Consider the following 22,246-nt stretch of genomic DNA (forward strand, 5'->3'; position numbering starts at 1 on the left):
CGCACAGAGTCGGACACGACTGAAGCGACTTGGCAGCAGGCAGCAGGGTGGGGGACTGAAGTAGTGACATTTGTGAAGTCTATCCAACCTAGATTGAAGGAGGTAAGTCTTGAAGGAAGATTTTATTTTTTGAGGGAAGTTTTTAGATGTCTAGCTTTATCCAGGTGAAGATGTCCAATAAGCAATTAGATACGCAGATCTCAGTTTTCACCCACCCTCTTCCCGCCCCGTAGTAGACTTTCCGTAACGCAAAAGCTTCAACTCACGTTCTGGCCTGTTGACTTTCTCCTCCCGCCCTTTGGCTTCAGAATAGGCTTGACTGGTGATTGGCTTTCCTTTGGCGATGACGCTATCTGATGGGCTGCCCTCACCTTTGCCCCGCCCCTAATCCTGTCTCGAGCTTCCGGCCTACCTGCTCGATGATTGGCCGAAGCAGTGGACGGCTGGAAGCAGATTGGCTGCGCTCAGCGGCGAGGCCACAGAGAGCTGTGGGTTCAAGATGGCGGGCGCCGAAGGCGGCCCGGGCGACGGTGAGCTGTGGCAGACCTGGCTGCCCAACCACGCCGTGTTCTTGCGGCTCCGAGAAGGACTGAAAAACCAGAGCTCAACCGAAACTGAGAAGCCGGCTTCATCATTGCCTTCGTCGCCGCCGCTGCCTCCTCAGTTGTTGACGAGAAACCTGGTCTTGGGCCTCGGCGGAGAACTCTTTTTGTGGGACCCAGAAGAGAGCTCCTTCTTAGTCGTGCGCCTTCGGGGCCCCAGCGGCGCTGGTGAGGAGCCCTCCCTCTCCCAGTACCAGGTACGGCTAGGCCGAATTGGGAAACGACCCTTAGCTAGCGTTTTCGTCCCCTTCGCATCCTGGCTATTTTTGGTCTGCTGGTGGGAGGAGTGGTATGCGAGCGTAAGCAGACGTCTTTTCGGGGGTGCCCAGCAGCGAGTGGAGAAGTCTCCTTTTCATTCGCTGTACCACGGCCGCCGAACCTTTGGAAGCCTCTCTTCCCGTATTTCATTCCTTCCACAAATGTTTATTGACTTTGACATCGCGCCGGACACTCTTACAGGAACTTATGCGCTCAAGGTGCTTGAGTTGTCCGCGTCTGAGAGGAAGGGAAGGAGAGTGGAGTCACAGTAAAGTATCAGTGGTGCAGGTGCTCGAATAACAGCGGGGATACGGGGCTTGAGAGCGTGGGTGCATTCGCTGTTTTTAGGAGGCGGATCCTGAGAAACCGGTGTCACGTCACTGCATAAAGTAAGAGGGACAATCCTAACTTTCTCTTGGGATGGTTGTGAGCCTGAAGTCAGGTCGTCTGTTCCAAAGCACCAGATTTCCTCCCTGACATGGAGGCGGAAGCCTGTGGAAATTAGGCCATCCCCAAAGTTGAAAGGGATGTTGGGTTGTCTTGGAGAAACCAGCAGCATGTGAAAGTCAGTGTAATCAGAGAGTGTTAGGCTTCTTGTGATTAAACATTGCTTTATGGAAGCGTTTACTTGTAACAAGCCGATTCTTGTCATTTAAAGATTACAAAATAAGAAAACTTGGCACCCATTCTAACCTATGGCAGCTGTTGTGTGCTGGTTGAACCTTGTCGATGAGAAATGATTTGAATAAGGTGCTAGCAACGTTTCTGCAGTTTTGAAAACAGGTCACAAGCCTACTGTCTACTAACTTTAAAATTTCAGTTTTTTTAAATATAGTTCTTTTTTTAATTTATTTTTATTTTTGGTTGTGCTGAGTTTGCATTGCTGTCTGTGCTTTCTCTAGTTGCAGAGAGTGGGGGCTGCTGCTTATTTCCGTGGCTTCACTTGTGGAGCAGGGGCTCTAGGGCATGTAGGCTTCAGCAGTTCTGGTGCACACGCTTAGTTGCTCCAAGGCATATGGAATCTTCCCGAGCCAAGGAAGGAATCCGTGTCCCCTGCCTTGGCAGGCGGATTCTTAACCACTGTACCCCCTAGGGAAGTCCTAAAATTTAAGAGTAATTACTAGATGTTCGGCACACAGTACAATAGTGCCCTATATCTCTCTGCAGAATTTAGCACAGTCATGATTAAATTATTTATATTTGTTCATTCATTGCCTGAATTCTTTTCTGGATTACAAGCACCAGGGCAGGGTTGTCTGCCTTACTTAGTTTTGTATTCCCAGTACTTCTGTGTGCCTGGAACATATGAACTCTCAGTACAATATTGATGACTGTCTGAATGACCTTTAATCCTCAGAAATCCAAAAACTCAGAGGAGGAAGCAGCTTAGCATGAGTTGCAACTTTAAAGGAAATAAAAACATGAATAGTAACTTTAAAAATCAAATAAAAAAAATACCCCCCTCCAAAAATCCAGAGCAAAGGCATGAATAGTGACTTTAAAAACCAAACCAAATCAAACCAAAAAACCCCCCCAAACAAAAAACACCTGAATACTGTGATTACCACAGGTGACCTAAAGTGATGAGATTGTTCTGCCAAAGAAAGGTGGCCTTTGATTTGAGATAGATTGTTAGAATCATGTAGAAGATTGAGAAGATGGGAGAAGGAAGGAACGAACCATTGACGGGAGAAAAAGCAATTTGATTAGAATCAGCAAAGGGCAGCTGAAAGCAAAAGCAATCTCTCCCCCACCCCCCCACCAAAAGACTCAAAAAACAAAGCCCAGACTTACATCAGTAACAATTAATTGGAATCACATTATATTCAACAGTCTTGTCTAATACGATTTTGGCAGACGGTGATTCTCTGTACATCAGGATAAGCAATAGATTGGTAATCTCTTGGTTTATTACTGAAAGTGGATAGAAAAGAAAGAGGGAATTTGAGATACTCATGAGAGAAGAAATAGAAATGCAATTTTTTTTTTGGAAGGCATATAATGCCAAGACATACAACTTAACAGAACCCTCCTGAAAATGTCTCTGTTCCATAACTAAATCTGCTTAGATAAAGCAGCATTTTACTTGCTGCAGAAGTTCTTAAACCCACTATTTTATTTTACTATTTATAACATAGTAATTATTTACCAATACTTCTGAGTTCTTAACTGGCTAGTCAACTAAAACATATACTGAGAGTTAGCAACACGCCACATACGCCAAGGATAACAGGAAAGACAAAGAGCTCAGGTAATTCACAGTTGTGTGGGATGAGCAAGTAAAAGGATAATTGGAATGCAGGGTGATAAAGGACTACAGTAGAATTATTTAGGGTGTGCTCTAGGAGGACCGGAGAAGGCAGTGGCACCCCACTCCAGTACTCTTGCCTGGTGACTTCACTTTCACTTTTCACTTTCATGCATTGGAGAAGGAAATGGCAGCCCACTCCAGTGTTCTTGCCTGGAGAATCCCAGGGATGGGCGGGCCTGGTGGGCTGCCGTCTATGGGGTCGCACAGAGTCAGACACAACTGAAACGACTTAGCAGCAGCAGCAGCTAGGAGGACAGAAAAGATGCACTGGTTCCTGGCCAGAAAATCAGAGAGATTTTTTGGGAGGAAAGCACATACAAACTGAGTCTCCAAGAATGTGTCAGCCCCTAAAAAGAGAAACTGAGGGCATTGCAGGAAGGATCATTGTACAGAAATACATGGTGATTTCCCAGAAATACACGTTAATCTGGAGTATAAAGTACAAGTGGGGAATGGTGGAGAATTGAGGCTAAAGTGGTAGTCTGGAGTTTGATCATAAAAAGGGAAATTATATGTAGTATTTACCAAAGTAGGGAAATCTGATGCATTTTATATAATATTCCAATGTAAGCAGTTAAAAAAATATTTCATCAGTTAATGGCTGAAGTGTTAGTACTTATCCAGAATGCTTCTTTATCCTACATTAATAGAAAACTAAAGCGGTACTATGCTTTTGAGTAACTGCCATATATATTTACATTAAAGTGAACTATTTTGACCAATTTGCTTTAATTTTCAGAGATTGCTTTGCATAAATCCACCCCTGTTTGAAATCTATCAAGTCTTGTTAAGCCCAACACAACATCATGTAGCACTTATAGGAATAAAAGGACTTATGATATTAGAATTACCTAAAAGATGGGGAAAGAATTCTGAATTTGAAGGTGGAAAATCAACAGTGAATTGTAGGTAAGTTGTGTTTCCATTTAGTGTTTATCTGTATAATTTGTAATACATGCAGAAAATTCCTTAAAATCAGTGGTTCTTACGGTGTGTTTGCTACTATTGAAACGTCAGTGTACTGTAGTCTGCACATTGGCTTCTTGTGATAATGACTTATAGTATATATGATATATATATGTATTTTGCCTAGATTACCACATTGCTGTCTCATTGGAAGTCAGTCTGTTTTATCAAGTAGGTTGAAATAAGATGCTTTAAAAGCAATTATCTGTGAGCCAAACAGTTTTCTCATAAATATAACTTAGTTTTGTATTTTTTTCTTTGTCAACAAATCTTGACAGATGAGAGAGTGAAAAATCTGAAAAGAATATAAGGTAGAAACATACCTTTAGCTCCACAGTCCTTAGGTTGGGCCTCCTTGAAAATGTTTCTTTTCTAAGTCTTTCATATCTACAGTAGGAGTGACAATAACTGCCTTTGTATTTTCTTTACAAAGTTACTAAAAGGATAAGTTATTCTGTCTAAAATCAATGGTACTCTATAAAATAGATTAGAAAATATTTGATTCTTTGATACTGGTTGGTAGATGCTTTGAATGCTGTCTCAGCAAGATGTTTGAAAAAGGAATTTAAAGAAAAGAAGAGCAAAAAGTGTTGAGATAGGCTTTCCTTTAGAAAGTTTTGGAAAATTGCTGTCTTTATTTTAGTACCACTCCCGTTGCTGAGAGATTTTTCACCAGTTCCACCTCTCTGACTCTGAAGCATGCTGCCTGGTATCCGAGCGAGATGCTAGAGCCCCACATAGTGCTGTTAACGTCAGACAATGTCATAAGGTAAGTCTGTATCTTACAGTTTTGTGAGTGGGAAGAGTCTCTTAATTGCCAGTTAACAGCTTGGAAAAACTATCTGATGGCTGCTGTAACCTGTTCTCCATCATGGGGGCAGTGTTCAGCTGCCCTAACTTACATGTCTTAATTACTGCTGTTCCCTCTCAGCTAGTCTTTCTGCCTCCAGTCTCTCCATTCCCAATCTAACTATTAAAATAATCTCCCTGAAACTGCTTTTACCATGTCACTCTTTTGGAGGTGATGTAGCATAGAGAAAAAGAGAATTTAATTGGGAAGTGAGAGATTTGAATTCTTGTCCCATTGTCACTTCTGTCTTTGGGATGTTAAAAACCAACAACTTGGGCATCTGTTTCTTATTTGTCAAATGAACAAGTTTGATTTGATCATTTCTAAAGCTGTTTTCCAGGTTTGCATTGTTATGGTTAAATGCCCTCGTCCTATAGACATTGATATTACCAGTTAACTTTCTGGATCTGCCTTATGTAAAAAGTTTGTGAGATGACTAGACAAGGTGTATACGGCTAAGAACTGAAGTACAGTGGTTGGGGAAGGCTGATATAAGGAATTTTGGTAAGGGCAGAGAATATTTCTTTATGTACCAAGGAAGCCTTCTTTTTGGGTTGCTTCAGAACAAATGAAGTAGGCTACTTTTGCCAATAACAGCCAGATCTTTGGCAAATGGTTGTAATGACTGGTAGGAAAATTCTCAAAAACTGACTGGGTGGAAAGGAAGGAGCAACTTTAGGAAATAAAAGAGAATTTTAAGTGCTGGCTTTCTTCTCTTTTGATGGCTAGAATTTACTCTTTGCGTGAGCCCCAGACACCGACCAAGGTCATTGTACTTTCAGAAGCAGAAGAGGAAAGTCTAATACTCAACAAAGGGTAAGTTTTTATTTCTGTCATTAAATTTTTAAAAATTGGTTTATTGGGATTGTAAGTGAAATTTTAAGATTATAAGATTTTCCAAAGGTGACTTTAGCATGGTTTTTGGTAATATGAAAAATAAGAAAAAATAGGCGATATGAGTAGGTAATAAGTTACAAATCTTAAAGTTACTCTGCTAGCTTGATCTTTTTTCAAGAAAGTTCAAAACTGAATAGCCAAAACTGAGTCCCTGTTGTATCATGAATAAGAGAATAAATTATAATATTTCAAAGTCACAGAAAAAGTGGAAGGTGAGAGTGTTGGGCTGGAGGCCTGCCAGCTGTTCACTCAGTATGGACGAGCAGATTGCTGGACCCCCCCAGACCAGCACCTGGTATCCCAGAAGCTGGAGTGGACCATAGACTGCCTCCTGCTTCTCATGTGACCCTGGCTTATGTTAGTTTTCTTGTCCACTGCAGACCAAGTTCCTGGCTAGTTTGACCAGTAACAGAATCACCCTTTGAACTTCCAAACTCCCTTCCTCTGGCCTCCTGCTCAGTCTTTCTGGTGATTACCACGTCCTGTCACCCACAGGGTGTGTATGTGGAGTGAAGCCCGTAGTAGCAATATTTCTGGAAGTTCCAGCTAGTTCTTTTCATGTCTTCATAATGATCATATCTAATAGTCTGTTTTTGTTTTTCTGTTATTCCTTTGAATATTTTACATACAGCTATTACGTATGTGACAGTTTCAATATCTGAAGTCTTGGCGAGGCGGGGATCTAAATCTGTGTCTGTTCTTCCTCCTGTCCTGTAATCAGAGTCACTTCCTCCTGTGGTTGCTGATCTCTCATTGTGAACTTGTGTTTACTTGATCTTAATGTTTGGAAATGTCAAGAGCCCAAGCTGGGAGTATGTTCTTCCAGAGAGGAATTTCTTCTGCTTCTGTTATGAGTCAGAAGTTGTCGCTAGCCTGGGACCACATTAATTCTCATTAATTAATGAATTAATTCATTAGTCCCAGAACTGAAAGTTTTCAGTCAGATGACTTTAATGTCTTATACAGCATTAGCTTCTTAAAGTCCCATCCATCCATCTCCACGATGGGGAAACACCTGCAAATTGATAGGTCCTGTTCTGGTGTCGGCAGAGCGTTTCCATAGTTTCTCAGCCTTTGCCAGACTCACTGTCTAGATGAGAGGCTGCAGAGCAAATGCGTTGGCGTTAAGAGCGTTGGCTCTGGTGTCAGCACCTGTATTCCAGTCTTAGCTCTGCCACTTGTGAGTTGTGGCATCTGGCAAGTTACTCAGTTTCACTGGGTCTCATTTCCATGACTATTCCATGAATGTAAAAAGTAGTGACCACTGGGGACTTCCCTGGTGGCCCAGTGGTTGGGAATCCAACGCACAGTGTGGAGGCCACAGGTTCAGGCCTTAGTCGGGGAACTAAGATCCCATATGCCATGGAGCGTCCAAGCCCGTGCAGCCCACCAGTGAGCCCCTGTGCCACAGCTAGAGAGGCTGTGCATTGCAACAGAGGATTCCACGAGCTACAACTAAGACCTGACACAGCAAATAAATAACACTTAAAAAAGAGTAGTCACCATTTACTTGGATTATTGTACAGAATAAATGAGATCATGCATAGAAAGTGCCTAACATGGCACAGAATAAGTAGTCATTAATTGATACCTTCTATCATTATTATTAGAAATATTACTATGTTAAGTTCCAGTTAGATTTGGATGGCTTTAAGTCTTTTTGAAATCACTGATGTGTCTATTTGTTTCCAGTCATTGTCCTAATTGTTTAGTTTAACTCTCAGGCAGTTCTTTTATTCTGGATTTGGGGATTCCTCATTTTGTGCCTCCTAATACCATATACCTTTCCACGTGATAAAGAAACTAAGATGTGGTACTTATCACGCCTTGGAATGATGTTGACTATCTCAAAAGCTGTATGAAATTGTGGTTTTATTTTAACCATATTCATTACCTTTGTATTAAACTGAATCTTTTTGAAAAACCAATTATACAAAATTTTTAAAATAATAAAATAGCATGTTTTATCATTTATTTTTCCTGATTATAAAACTAATGTATATTTTTGTAGAAAATTAGGAAAACTATAGAAAAGTATTAAGATAATGAAATATTAAAAAATTTCCTATAGTGTGATCATAAGATTGCACCAGAGTGCTACTTTTTGATATAAATTAGATCATTCTACTTCCCTGCTCTCCATACTTCATTTCCCAGAGAGGCCATGGCCTGAAGGCCTACGGGTCTGCCCGCTTACTGCATGCTTCCACCTCAGTCCTCCCACCGCCTTGGCTCTGAGCTCCAGCCACTCAGCCTTCTTGCAGTTCCTCACAGCCTCTGCCTCAGCTACTCCTCCTTAACTACTACTACACATAACCACAGACTCACTGCCTTACTTCCTTCAAATCTTTGCTCAAATATCACCTTATCAGAGCCTTTCCCAGGTCACCTAATCACCTAAATCATCTTTTTCTGATTTTGTGTTATCTGATTGTGTCTTCTCTGTTGACATCTTTTTCATTAGAGGGCAGGGCCTTTGTTCAATTCACTGACCTTTCGCAGAACCTACAGTGCCTGGTACAAAGGAGATACTTAGTAAATATTTGTGGACTGAATGCATCCTACTGCTTAGAAATAACTATGGACGTCTTTGTTTTCTTCCTGTTTCTTTTCTATATTTATGCATGTCTGTATGCGTGTATTTTTACTATTTGTGTGACTGTATATTTAGGCAGTTTATATAGTTCTATGGTCTGCTGCTTTCATTTAATTTTATGAGCCTTTTCCAGCATTGTTTAACATTCTTCATAATCGTAACTTTTCGTCTTCTCACTCCATTGAATACAAATTCCACCCCACCTGCTGTTATTGGAAGTTTTGTTTTCATTTTGGTTTTTAACTCTCTTTTCAGAAGGGCCTACACTGCATCTCTGGGAGAGACAGCAGTTGCATTTGACTTTGGGCCATTGTCAGCAGTCCCGAAGCACATATTTGGACAAAAAGGCAAAGAAGAAGTAGCAGCTTACCCTCTGTACATCTTATATGAGAATGGGGAGACTTTCCTTACATACATTAGTCTGTTGCACAGGTAAGCTGAGGGGGAACCCACCTGAAATGAAAGTCGAGCTTGTGCTGCAGTATAGATGGTCATGGTTGGACCTGGGGTCCATGTTTATGAGTTTGTGGAAATATTGCAGCCTTTCAATGCTGGCTTGCCCATTTTGGAGAGAAAGTTTGTACAGATCATTTGACCTCTTTTTCTTCATATTATTTGGGTAAGTTCTATAGAATAATCTCTTAAGGCTGGATTTGTGTTCACAAAGTCTAGTCAATCAAAAAGTATTTACAGATGGTCCCCAACTTAGTCAGACTTACGATTTTATGATGGCACAAAACCAGTTACATTTAGGAGAAACTATTTAAGTTTTTCATTGATTTTTTTCCCCGGGATAGTGATAGTCAGTTGATAGCTTCTTGTGATGCTGGGCAGTGAGCACAGCTCCCAGTCAGCCACACGATCAGAAAGGTAAAGAGCTGACACACTTAGCTATTCTGTGTATCACTCTCAGTGTAGTACTCAATAAATATTTAGAGATATTTAACACTATTTAACACTTCATTATAAAATAGGCTTCATGTTAGACGAGTTTGCCCAATTGTAGACTAATGTGAATGTTCCGAGCACATTTAAGGTAGGCTCGACTAAGCTATGATGTTTGGTAGGTAAGGTGTATTAAATCCTTTTTTGACTTAAAATATTTTCAACTTAACAATGAATTTATTGGAATGTAACTCCACCTTAAGTCAAGGAAGATCTGTATCATGGATCTTATGTGAACAAGGTACCATGGGGATGGTGAGACATGGTAATCTGGTCTTTTAATGCCCCAGTTATGGGGAAGAGACATACATAACCATGGAAGGGTAAAGATTTAGACTATGTTCATGGTACATAAAAGCTCAGAGGAAGGAGAGATGATTCTGACTGAAAAAGGTAAGGAGGTTTTCATAGAGAAGGACTGTGTCATATGGAACTTAAGGCTTTACTGCAGGATTAAATGAAGCATCAATGACTGTTTTAGTCAGAAGTGCAGCTTGAAGTCAAGTATGAAAATAGGCAAGTGCAAGTGTTGTTCAAGGTCCCAGTGATTAAACACTTGGGACTAGAGCTGAAGATTCAGGTAGGGAGCATTTAGGGATAAACCTGGAGGTATCTGTGCAGGGAAAACTTGGTGGAGTCAAGTACCTGGTTAAGGGATGTGGAGTCTTTTCTGTAGGAATAGGGTAATAGGAAGACAGCGATGGTTTCTAAACGAGAATAATACAGTTGGCTGGAGAGGGACTGGGAACAGAGGGACTTCTAAAGAAACTGTTCCAAAATTTAGCTTACAGTCTTCAAGAGTTTAAACTCTGGTGGTAATGTGAGGGAGAAATGAACATAGTAAATACTACAAAGGAAGGGTCAATAAGACTTAGTTGCTCTTTGGATAAGGGAGTGAGGCATTGACACAAATAGTGAGGTCAGGAAAGACAACTAATTTGAAATAAATAATTCCAATAATTTGGAAGTATTCCATGGACAGTTGGAAATACAGGACTAGAGAGAAAACTGTTCTGGTGAAAGAGTCAGTAGAGTGTAAGAATTCTGGGAAAGTTCGTAATTAGGCATAGGGCCCAAGGCTGAACATCATGATTTATTTATAAATCAGCTCAATAGATATTTATTCAGGGCTCAATATGTGGCAGAATATGGGAATACAGGATCAAAGGCAGAGTCCCTGCTGTGTGGTTCCTTGTTCATCAGAAAGTCACACTACAAACCAAAACTGTTGTACAACTTGAGTAGAGTGGTGAAGGCATAAACCACAGTGAACTGAGGGCTGGCCCCTCTCAGCCTCTGCACTGCTGACAGGGGCTGCCCTGTGGGGCGATGCTCAGCAGCATCTCTGGCCTCTAGACACCAGTAACCTGTCCCCGTCCTCCCAGCTGTGGCAGCCACAAATGTCTCCAGATGTCACCAGCATCCCCTTGGGGACAAAATTATCTCCAGTAGAAAAGCACCAAAGAGATGGAAATTGAGTGGGAAAGTGAAAAAGTGGAGACATTGGGAATAGACTATATTTTTAATCAGTGTCTGATAGCTGGAGACAGAGTCCAAAAGGGTTTTAAGTGATAGGTATGGTCTTCTGTCAACATTTGCCGAGGATGTTTCACTCTTTTTTTAGCCCTGGGAGTGTGGGCAAGCTGTTGGGCCCGTTGCCCATGCATCCTGCTGCTGAAGATAACTATGGCTACGATGCTTGTGCTGTGCTCTGCTTACCGTGTGTCCCTAACATCCTGGTGATTGCTACTGAATCAGGAATGCTGTATCACTGTGTTGTGCTGGAGGGGGAAGAAGAAGATGACCAAACAGTAAGTCGGGCGATCATGGGCCTATTCATATCTCCAACGCTGGGGACAGTTCTTAGAATGGTATGAAGGCTTCATATAGGAGGAATTTTATACTTTACGTGTGTGCACGTGCTCAGTTGTGTCCGACTCTTTGCCACTCTGTGGACTGTAGCCTGCCAGGCTCCTCTGTCCATGGGATTCTCCAGGCAAGAATACTAGAGTGGGTTGCCATAGCCTCCTCTGGGGGATCTTCCTAACCCAGAGATCGAACCCATATCTCCTGTGTCTCCTGCATTGCAGGCAGATGCTTTACCTGCTGAGCTGTGTATCTGGCACTTATTTTGGAATTTTATATCTGGCACTATTTTGGAAACTTAACACTCAAAATTAATTGAAGCCCACTCTAAATACTTAAATTGAAAAAAGTTAGGATGTACCCAGCTTATTTGGTCCAGCAGCCTACATGTTTTTTAACTCTAAACTGCTACGTTTGGTGACAGGTGTAAAGAACCTTTGAATAACTGAATTGGCTCTTCTCTAAATTTGTGTGTTTACATCTTCCCAAGAGCAGAGAAGCCTTTTATTCTCTTTTAAGAAGCACGGTGTTGGAATAGAGGGTGGAATTAAGAAAAGCTTGGAAGCACTATTTGATGCAGCTTTTTGCTTCTGTTTTTAGGTGTGCACATTTTCAAAAGAACATGAAACACTAAAGTTACAGTGCAGGTTTTTTGTTTGTTTTTTTACAGTCAGAAAAGTCCTGGGATTCCAGGGCTGACCTCATTCCATCTCTGTATGTGTTTGAGTGTGTTGAGTTGGAGCTTGCCCTGAAACTGGCATCTGGAGAGGATGAGCCCTTTGATTCTGACTTTTCTTGTCCAATCAAACTTCACAGAGGTAAAGTGTTCACTAAATTTAGTTCTTATATTTCATTATATTTATACAAGATTATCACAGACCATTTCTGTGTAATTTGCTTTTTGTGTGGTTCCAGCCTTTAAAAATTTGACTGTTAGGTTCTTTTGGCCTTTTAGCCACAACATTACACTGTAGATTCAAGAAAAGCAGAATCCCAAGTTTTCATTCAGACCGTGGTCTTCAGGCGGGATCAACTCAGATTTATAATAGTCATTTCTTCCCCTGGTCTAATCAAAAGTAGGTTCATTATTCAAATTGTTAAATGTATGCAAACTTTAATAAACTGTAAAAATAATTTTTAAAATAAAGTGATAATATACTTATATTAAGATATCTCTTTAAAATAACTTTCTTCATTTGAGAACATTCTATCTTGTTATACCCAGACCCATTTGAATGTTACCTTTTTATCTTTTTTTTCTTTTGCTTTAACTTATCTGGGTTGGCTCCAGAGCTTTCTGGCAGCTCATCTCTTCAATTGAATGTTACCTTTTTATCTTTTTTTTCTTTCGCTTTAACTTATCTGGCTTGGCTCCAGAGCTTTCTGGCAGCTTCTCTCTTCATCTAGGAGCTCTTGGCTAAACTGCTGAGACAGTCAGAGTGTGTCACGTGTGTCACTGAGACTCAGAGTGGTTGAGTGGAAGGAGCGGGTAACTAAGAGTCTGGAGGGTCCTGGGTCTTAGTTACAGCTCTATCGTTAATTGGCTCTGTAGCATTGGACATTTATTCAGCCTCTCTGATCATTAATTTTCTCACCTAAAAATAATAGGGATAACATCAGATGATCTCTAAAGTCCCTTCTGACATAAAAATCCTATAATCCTATTTGCTCCTCAACTTTTTCTTAGTCTCCTCTAGGATCTAGGTGTCTTCCCTGAGAAGAATGAGGAACAAAAGCCTCCTCAGTCAGGAATAATGGGGTGAACCTTCATAGTTTTCCTCTCTTCAGTCCAGAGAAAGGGAGTTCAGTCCTAAAGCAGCCTGACCTAATCTGCTTACAGTCTTATTAGTCAGTTTTCCCAGGTTTGGTAATACTGGCTTCAACTCTGTACTAAAGTATAGTCTAACATTTAAGAGCATAGTAGCCTTTATATAATAAACCAGCAAAAAGAACTCATTGGGCATGTCTGGTCTCTTAACTGGAAAGAGATAGTCTAAATATTAAGTCTCAGAACTTTGCTTTGTAAACGAGCAAATTGAGACCTAGTGAGGTAAAGCAACGTAAACTAATTGGTTTCCTTATAGAGACATATGTCTTGGGGAAATCTTAATTGTAGGCTTTTTTCTTGATTCTTTCAATAAGAGAACATTTTCATATATGAAACTAATAAATTTTTCACTCATTCATGTTTGTACTTAAAGCATATTACAATCACTGAAACATTCCCAGATTTTTAATGACATAAATGAATGGCTTATGTTACCACATATCTAGTCAGGGGTGTCTAGCAAATTTACTACTGCAGTTACTAGTATTTCCTTTTTTCATAATAGATTCTGTCACATCCAAATATTAGGGTTTTTCTGTTGACTTCAGCATCACAGACACATTTCAAAAAGCCATTTTAAACAATAGGAAACCTAATGAGATGATTTGAGCTTTGGAAGTCCCAAACTAAGTCTAAGGTGCAGGCAAATGAAAAGAAACTTTTCAGTACTTTATTGTTCAGAGATGATTACCATAGAGATTGCCAGAAGCCTTTTTTTTTTTTAACTGTTCATAACATAGTGCTATTTTCAGAGGTGTTGTGCAGAACCCCAACATATAAAACAGATAATATAATATTTACAACATTTACTTACTATAAACTCAGCAGTAAGAAAGTGAGGATGTTAGATAAAAGAAGAATTTGGTTTAGGAGCTTATGGTTGACAGTTGCCATCTTAAATCAGCTTTAGTATATACATTTTTTTAAATATCTTGTTTTCATTGTTTAATGTTTTAAAAATCCTGAGTCACAGGGATAAATATAAAAAAAGTTCATCTTTTAGTTTAACAATAGTGTTACTGATAACTAGGGCTTCAAAGAAATAGAGGAAAAACTAGAGAAATTTTCATTAAAATTATGTAATAACTGCTCATATTTCTTGGTGTAAATATAAATACAAAAATTATATCTAAAATTTCAACAAACAATTCTCTGTAAGTCAACGTTATCAGGACAAGTAAAACTGTACGTTTCACACCTGACTTACCGTCTGTGACAGGACTGTTCACTAAGCTGCTGTGCTGAAGTCTTTTCAGCACCTGTGCTGGAGGAGTGCAGTAGCTTCAACAGTTTCATGTAAGTAGATGTGTGCGAGCACAGGTTTTTTACAGAGCTAGAGCCTTTCTTACCATTTTCTTTTGAAAACTGTAAATAAATCCACAGAGATGGACAGAAAGGCATAAGTCCGTTCCTTGATAGCAAGTGTTTATGTTCGGTGAACTCTGTGTTAATACTTGGGAAAATAACATATTTGAAATGAGTTTCTTAATTATACTTTTAAAATGTGTTTGAAAACTGAAGTCATGTTTTTAAATTCCCAAACCCCTGACATAGTGCCACAGTATGAAGGTCCTATTGACCTTGCAGCACTTCCGTCACCAGATGCATTTGTGGCCTACTCAGGTGAATTCTCTTAGTTTTCTAATGGCTTCCTTTATGTTGTTGATTCCATTTTCAGATCCCAAGTGTCCTTCAAGATACCACTGCACTCATGAAGCTGGTGTACACAGTGTGGGGCTAACTTGGATTCATAAACTTCACAAGTTTCTTGGGTCAGGTGAGTTTTTGTGCTTTTCAGTATGTTTCATAGAGTCTATCAAAAATTAGTTTGGAACAGAAAAACAATAGAGGTTATGACACCAAAAGACAGTTCTTTGAAAAGATTAGCAAAATTGACAGACCTACAGGTAAACTGACCAAGAAATAAAGACTCAGGTTACTACAGTGAGAAATGAAAGGGGCTATTCCTGCTGACCATACAGAAATATGAGATTATAAGGATATACCAAGAACAAAAGATTTTAAGGGTATACCAAGAACAACTGTATGCCAATTAGATAAGCTAAATGAGATGGACAGATTTCTGGAAAGATACAAATCAACAAAACTGACTAAAAAAAGAAAATTTGAATAGACCTATTATATAACAATATATAACATGAGAATGAATCAGTAATCAAAACTGATTTTAATCACTGTGCTTTGCTCAGTCATGCTTGATTCTTTGCAATCCCCTCCCTGGGGGTAGCCCGCCAGGCTCCTCTATCCATGGAATTTTCCAAGCACGAATACTGGAGTGGGTTACCATTTCCTACTCCAGGGGATCTTCCTGACCCAGGGATTGAACCCACATCTCTCATGTCTACTGCATTAGCAGGAGGATTCTTTACTACTATACCACCTAGGAAGCCCTTTGAAGAATTAATATGAGTCTTCATAAACTCTTACAAAAAATAGAGGAGAAAACACTTCCCTGATCACTCTATGAGGATAATATTGTGATAAAAGCCAGACAACAGCATCCAAGAAAAGAAGACTAGAGACTAATATCTCTTATGAGTATAGATGTAAAAAACAATCTTGAAAAACAGGAACAAAAGTTGGAGGACCCACTTTGCAATTTCAAAACTAATTAGAAAGGTACAGTAATCAAAACAATATGATAATTGGTGTAAGCATACAGATATAGGTCAATGAATAGAATTGAGAGTCCAGAAATATACTCTTACTCTTACATTTATAATAAGTTGGTTTCAGCAGGGGTCCTAGAACAGTTACATGGGGGAAAGGATAGTCTTTTCAACAGATGGTGCTGGGACAAGTGTACATCTACATGCAAGAATGAAATTGGACCATTACCTCACGCCAGACACAAAAATGAACTCAAAATTGATCAAAGACTAAAATATGAAAACAAAAATGATATACCACATAGAAGACGACACTAAAAACCACCTACAGAATGGGGTAAATACTTGCTATCCGTATATCTGATAATGGATTTGTGTTCTATAATGTGTTCTTTTGTAGATGAAGAAGATAAGGACAGTTTACAGGAACTGGCTACAGAACAGAAATGCTTTGTAGAACACATTCTTTGTACAAAGCCACTGCCATGCAGGTAAGGACCTTCTCACCCTTGTAAACACAGATAGTAGTTTCAGTAATTCAGGTCCATGGGTATATGTGCATATTACTCACACATAGACAGGATTCTTCACCCCAAAAGAATTTGTTCTTCAAAAGCTCTCCTCTGCCCACGGCCACTCCACATTGTATCCTCTGTCTCACAGGTATTCCCCTGTCATAACCCCCAGGCTTCACTTGACTGACTCTGATTCTTCTATCTGATCTTAATATCATTTTATAGAGGGTTCCCTTGATTTCCCACAACCCCTTCAAATTCTTTTATTCTTTATCTTTGAAGCACATATTTATATTCATGTTTGTGTTTATTTACTGTCTGTCACCACTACTAGAATATATATGTTTCATGAAGGCAGAGACCATGTCTGTTTCATACTTTTATATATACATATAATTTATTTTTGGCTTTGCTGAGTCTTCCCTGCGCCACAGTCTTCTCTAGTTGCACCAAGCGGGGAGTATTCATTGCGGTGTGTGGGCTTCTCATTGTGGTGGCTTCTCTCGTTGCAGAGCACAGGCTCAGTAGTTGTGGCACATGGGCTTAGTTGCTCCAAGGCATGTGGGATCTTCCCAGACCAGGGATTGAACTCATGTCTCCTGCAATGGCAGGTGGATTCTCTACCACTGAACCACCAGGGAAGCCCTGTTTCATACTTTATTTATACCATCACCTCATGTCTGTACACTGAAGTGTCTTGACAGGGTGCCTGGGATATACTCAGAAAATATTTGATGACTAGAATAAACCAAAATAGGTTCTGCTGGAAAGGGCCTAGAGTGAGTAGAGGAGACCTGAGCAGAGAGTCAGCACTTTCTTCCAAGCAGCGAGTGGAGGATGAGGAACCCAGCCCAGGAGGGAAATTGGAGTAAAAGACTGCCAGAGAAACTAAAAGAGAACCCAGGGAAAGATGCTTGGGAGGAGGATGTTTCAAAGAGGAGGCAGTGGGCAGCAGCCTCAAATAAGCACGGCAGAGCATTGCAGAGAGGTGAAGTGCCCACATGGGGGCTCATCAGGAACCACAGAGAAAGGCTTTTGGGGGCCGGAGAGGACAGCACAGGTGAAAAATGAATGGGGAAAACAGGTAATAAAAATCTCATGTATAAACATTTCATAAATCGGTAAAATTAAACAGTATTGAATACGAATGGATACGTACATAGGTAGGAAAGCTATAAAAACAAAACAAGAACCTGAGTATCATAGAAATCAAGTGGAAGGCTGTGGTCAGGGAGAGTCACATGGGAGGGCTAAGGCCCCTGCAGTGTTCTAAGTCTTGGCCTGCAGAGTGGTTGCAGAGTGCACATATGTACTCCTTCGTGTGTATATTTCACACCCTAAAAACACAAAAATTTTAACTTCCCAGACTCCCCCCAACACACCATCATTCCCCTCCCTCTGCAAAATAAGACAACTGAAAGATGTGGCTGGAGAACTAGTGCTGCAGGCTCCCGTAGAGAGACTGCTGGCTCTAAAGGGAGAGGGAGTAGGTTGAGGAGAGTGCTTCAGATGGGACAGGTGTGAGCTGTGTATGAGCTGAGGGTGAGTAGACAGTGGGGAGGTTTGTGATCACAGAGTCGATAGAGTGGTTCTCAGAAGAGGGGAGAGGGGATGGTGTCCACTGCGCGGGGGCAGAAACAAGCTGTGGGAGTGGGAGGAGCATACCGGCAGGAGAGGAGCGCACTGGCAGGAAAGACCGCTTCCGTCTGAGGTCCACAGTTTTCAGTTTCTTCAGTGAAGTAAGAACCATCACTTGAGAGGAAGCTCCCTCCTGCTGTGCACGGTACAGTGAATCCTGTGACACAGATGCTGGCCTGCGTTGAATTTTTAACGTCAGAAAGACACTACTCAAGAGATTCTGAGCTCTTAACTGGGTTGGGTGCTCTGCTAGGTATGCAGAGGTCCCTGGGGCTTCTGGGCGGGTTGAGGAGAAAGACGCATACAGAACCATCTTCATGGTATCGTGGTAACTGCTGAGATGACAGCAAGTACCAGGGGGCTGTGGGCCCCCAAGTGACCTGCAAGTCAGTGGCCTGCCTCAGGCTGCTGTGTGACAGCTTGATTCAGCCCCACTGGAGCTGTAAGTGGTACGGGTTTTCCAGTCACCACCTCTGAGGTTACCGCCCTGATAGCATGTCCCAGGCAACTAGCCCAGGCTGGAGAAGGCCACGAGCCTCAGCCATGTTGTTGCTTTGGATCCACTGCCTTGGCTGCTCTGCAGTGTAACTATGGCTGTGTGTTCTTTTCAGACAGCCAGCTCCGATTCGAGGATTCTGGATTGTCCCTGACATCCTGGGGCCAACGATGATCTGCATCACCAGTACCTACGAATGCCTCATCAGGCCTTTACTGTAAGTCCCACTCTTGTGTTCCCACACAGCTCTCATTAATTCTGCAGAATCTAAGCTGGGATGCTGCCCTCAGTAACCAGACTGAAAATACATGGTTTATGCTCTGGCTTCTGACTGGAGGGTAGGAAGTGGGGTACTTCTGTTGCTCCTGCCATCTCTGGAAGAGTTTATTTTAGGCATAATTTCTGGCATCTCCTTTGGCTAGCAGAGTCGAGAGCTTTACTTCCAAGTGTGGAAAGAATACTAAAATACTGAACTCTATCATTAATATGAGTTAGATAGATTTAGTGATTTTAAACTCTGTGTCAGGCTCAGAAGTACTAGCCATTTACCTGCACTGCATCCTATCATCAGACCAGCGAGCTACAGTCCATGGGGTCACAAAGAGTTGGACACGACTGAGCAACTAAACCACCACACTACAAGGACGTATCCTCATTCCATAGATGAGGGAACAGGAATAGAGAGGTTAAGTAGATGCTGAAATCATAGCGAACAACGAGAATGAGGCTGCAGATATGGGGCTTTCTGACTTAAAAGTCCACACTCACTCTTAACTTCTACATCTCTGCCAGCCTCACAGGCTCATCATAGAATGTGTAAAACTCCAGAAGAAAGGTGGTATGCAGCTGAACTCATAATTCTTGTTCCCCTTAAGGAACCCATAGTGAGCTACTGATTATCTAGATACCTTTAAATCATTTTTCTGCCAACTCCCTGAAATATAAGTTGTCTATGTAAAGTAACGTTATTAATAAACTCCCAGGTTTGAATTATTGCAAAGTCATTCACTTGCCAAGCTGTTAAAGTCTTCAGACTTTGAAGCTTTCTTTAGTTATTGAGAGTTTTTGTTACATATTATAGTTTTTTAACCCTCAGGATTCTGGATAAATGCAACATGTTTCCTATACTTAAAGCAAGTATCTCCATGGTCAGTTTTATTTATTTTGCAGAAGCACAGTCCATCCAGCGTCTCCTCCCCTGCTTTGCACCCGAGAGGATGTTGAAGTAGCAGAGTCTCCCCTTCGTATTCTGGCTGAAACCCCGGATTCCTTTGAAAAGCATATTAGAAGCATTTTGCAACGTAGTGTTGCAAATCCAGCATTTTTGAAGTATGGGATTTAGGGCATATCTGTTTTTTGTTTTAATTTAGGGCTGTGTTGGGTCTTCATTGATACATGTGAGCTTTGTCTAGTTTCAGTCAGCGGGGACTTCTCATTGCAGTGGCTTCTCTTGTTCCTGAGTACGGGCTCTGCTGCACGGGCTTTAGGAGTTGGTGGTGCATGGGCTTAGTTGCACTGCAGCATGAGGGAATCTTAGATTCCGGACCAGAGATCGAACCCATGTCCCCTGTACTGGCAGGCAGATTCTTACCCACTGGACCACCAGGGAAGTCCCAGGGCGTATCAGTTTTAAAAGGTGCCTCCCTTCTCTGTTTTGTAACTATTCTTCATCCTCTTTGTCCTCAGGTATTTCTTTTCATATACTTTTTATTATGGTGGAAGAAACACAGGGCACCTTTAATCAGCTAGTGAGAACAGAGGGAGAGAACAGATATCAGAAGGCATTTGAGAATAAAAAACAGGAACTGTAAAAAGTAGTTATGTCATGAGTTTGTTTTCAGCTGTTTTATTCAACTAAGGATAGAATTTTTTTTAAGATCATCTGAAAAAGATATGGCTCCTCCTCCTGAAGAATGTCTTCAGCTCATCAGCAGAGCCACCCAGGTGTTCAGAGAACAGTACATTCTAAAACAGGACCTGGCAAAGGAGGAGATTCAGCGGAGGTAGGACGGCCTCTGTTCACAGACCAATCAGTCCCTGGCTGGTACCTGGCTTCTGATTAAACTTTTTTTGTTCTTGAAGGGTCAAATTGTTATGTGACCAAAAAAAGAAACAATTAGAAGATCTCAATTATTGTCGAGAGGAGAGGTAAGTGCCAAGACCAGAGAGGAAGCAAACAGTTCAGCTAGACTGGAGCTGGAGCTCTCCCTAATGAGCAACATTAGCAGCTTCACCATCATGGTGGACTCCTAGAGACTCTTGCTTTTTATGCCATTAGGAAAAGTCTACGGGAAATGGCTGAGCGCTTAGCTGACAAATACGAGGAAGCCAAGGAAAAACAGGAAGACATCATGAACAGGTCAGTGGGCTGTACAAACTGCATAACGTTCAGCTCCCCATTCAGGTACTACTAGTGTTACAAGTTCTCAGGTGCTGTATATCCTACAGAACACAGTGCAGTGATGCTTTCCCCAAACCCACCCTGGAGGGCCCTCCTTCACAAGCACCAGATTCATACATTAGAAGCTTTAGTTGGGATTGTGTTCCTCCTGAGGAGCTGAGATCTTAAGCTGCGACCTTTGCTTATTACTTACTTCTTGCACAGGATGAAAAAAGTACTTCACAGTTTTCACTCTCAGCTCCCAGTCCTCTCTGACAGTGAGAGAGACATGAAGAAAGAATTACAGCTGATACCTGATCAACTTAGACATTTGGGCAATGCCATCAAACAGGTAGGAATGGATACAAGGTGGCTACATTTGGTTGGTACTTTTTAAAGTGTTCCTTCTACAGAAAATAATTTTGTCAAGTGTAAAAAGAATAGGCTAAAATAAATATTATGAAAATGTGTAGCAAACCACAGCTAAAGTGTCTGTGTTCTTCTTGATACTTAAGGTTACTATGAAAAAAGACTATCAACAACGAAAGATGGAAAAGGTACTGAGTCCTCAAAAGCCCACCATTACTCTCAGCGCCTACCAGCGAAAATGCATTCAGTCCATCCTGAAGGAGGAGTAAGTAGTAGTACTAATCAGCTGTTACTGCAAGGTAGTTTTTACTTCACAGAACGCCAAAATCAACCTTTCTTTGCCCAGATAAGAGCATTTGACATTTTGCAAGTCAAGTAATTACCAAGACAGGAGGTCTATAATAGTGATAAATAAGGATTTAAGAGAGGAGTATGGAGGGAGTGTCAAAATGGATGTCTTTCTTTGTAATTCTGTTGGGTGGCCCAGGTGTTCCCCAGTGAATATGTTCAAAAATATTTCCAGCAGCAGCACTACTGTATTTGCTGCTGCTACCCTTAAATGAGTTACTATTACCATCCGTCTGAAACCTTAAGCCATTAATTGTAGCAAAACACTTCTAAGATAGTTCAACATCACTAAATTCTTAAGAATCAATATTAATTATTAATGGCTTATTAACTCATTGTATTCCCCCAAAGTGAGTAACTGTTTGATTTTACAGGGGCGAGCACATAAGAGAAATGGTGAAGCAAATTAACGACATCCGAAATCATGTAAACTTCTGAACCACCAAGAACAGACTCACATCTGAAGTTAACACATGTGAAGGCTTAATCTCATTATAAAATGAACAGGTAGCACTAATTTATAAAGAAGCAGGTGCCTTGTTAGCGTTATCAGTCTCATAATTTATAAAGAGGTATTCTGGATGAACTTTGGTGTGATTGTACATCCCTTTTTATACTGTTTTATAATTAATTGAATAAATGCTTGTATTTTAAAAAAAAAGCCTGAGATTTTGATCTACACACTGCTAGACCTCCATAAACCCTACTGAGTTTTCTCCATGTTTGAGCAAGAATAAAAGCTGCATATTAA

General features: G+C 40.9%; 1 protein-coding gene across 3 annotated transcripts; it reads left to right on the forward strand.

Annotated features, from left to right (window-relative positions):
* Positions 1 to 290: 290 nt before the first annotated feature.
* NUP88 (nucleoporin 88) lies at positions 291 to 22,156 on the forward strand. 3 transcript variants are annotated; one of them, XM_027517334.1, is made up of 17 exons: positions 291 to 799; positions 3,911 to 4,080; positions 4,781 to 4,906; positions 5,717 to 5,803; positions 8,736 to 8,912; positions 11,050 to 11,236; positions 11,962 to 12,109; positions 14,798 to 14,896; positions 16,150 to 16,240; positions 18,514 to 18,615; positions 19,569 to 19,727; positions 20,240 to 20,401; positions 20,481 to 20,546; positions 20,677 to 20,757; positions 21,004 to 21,130; positions 21,294 to 21,412; positions 21,870 to 22,156. In XM_027517334.1, exons 1-17 carry the CDS (start codon positions 500 to 502, stop codon positions 21,931 to 21,933), a joined length of 2,265 nt encoding a protein of 754 aa, XP_027373135.1. In that variant the 5' UTR covers positions 291 to 499; the 3' UTR covers positions 21,934 to 22,156. The 3 variants fall into 3 exon arrangements, with proteins under 3 accessions (XP_027373135.1, XP_027373134.1, XP_027373133.1); XM_027517333.1 differs by having other exon boundaries at positions 293 to 799; positions 8,739 to 8,912; positions 20,276 to 20,401; XM_027517332.1 differs by having other exon boundaries at positions 296 to 799; positions 20,276 to 20,401.
* Positions 22,157 to 22,246: the final 90 nt, after the last annotated feature.

Source organism: Bos indicus x Bos taurus, chromosome 19 (genome assembly GCF_003369695.1).
Source record: "Bos indicus x Bos taurus breed Angus x Brahman F1 hybrid chromosome 19, Bos_hybrid_MaternalHap_v2.0, whole genome shotgun sequence".
NCBI classification, from domain to species: Eukaryota; Metazoa; Chordata; class Mammalia; order Artiodactyla; family Bovidae; genus Bos; species Bos indicus x Bos taurus.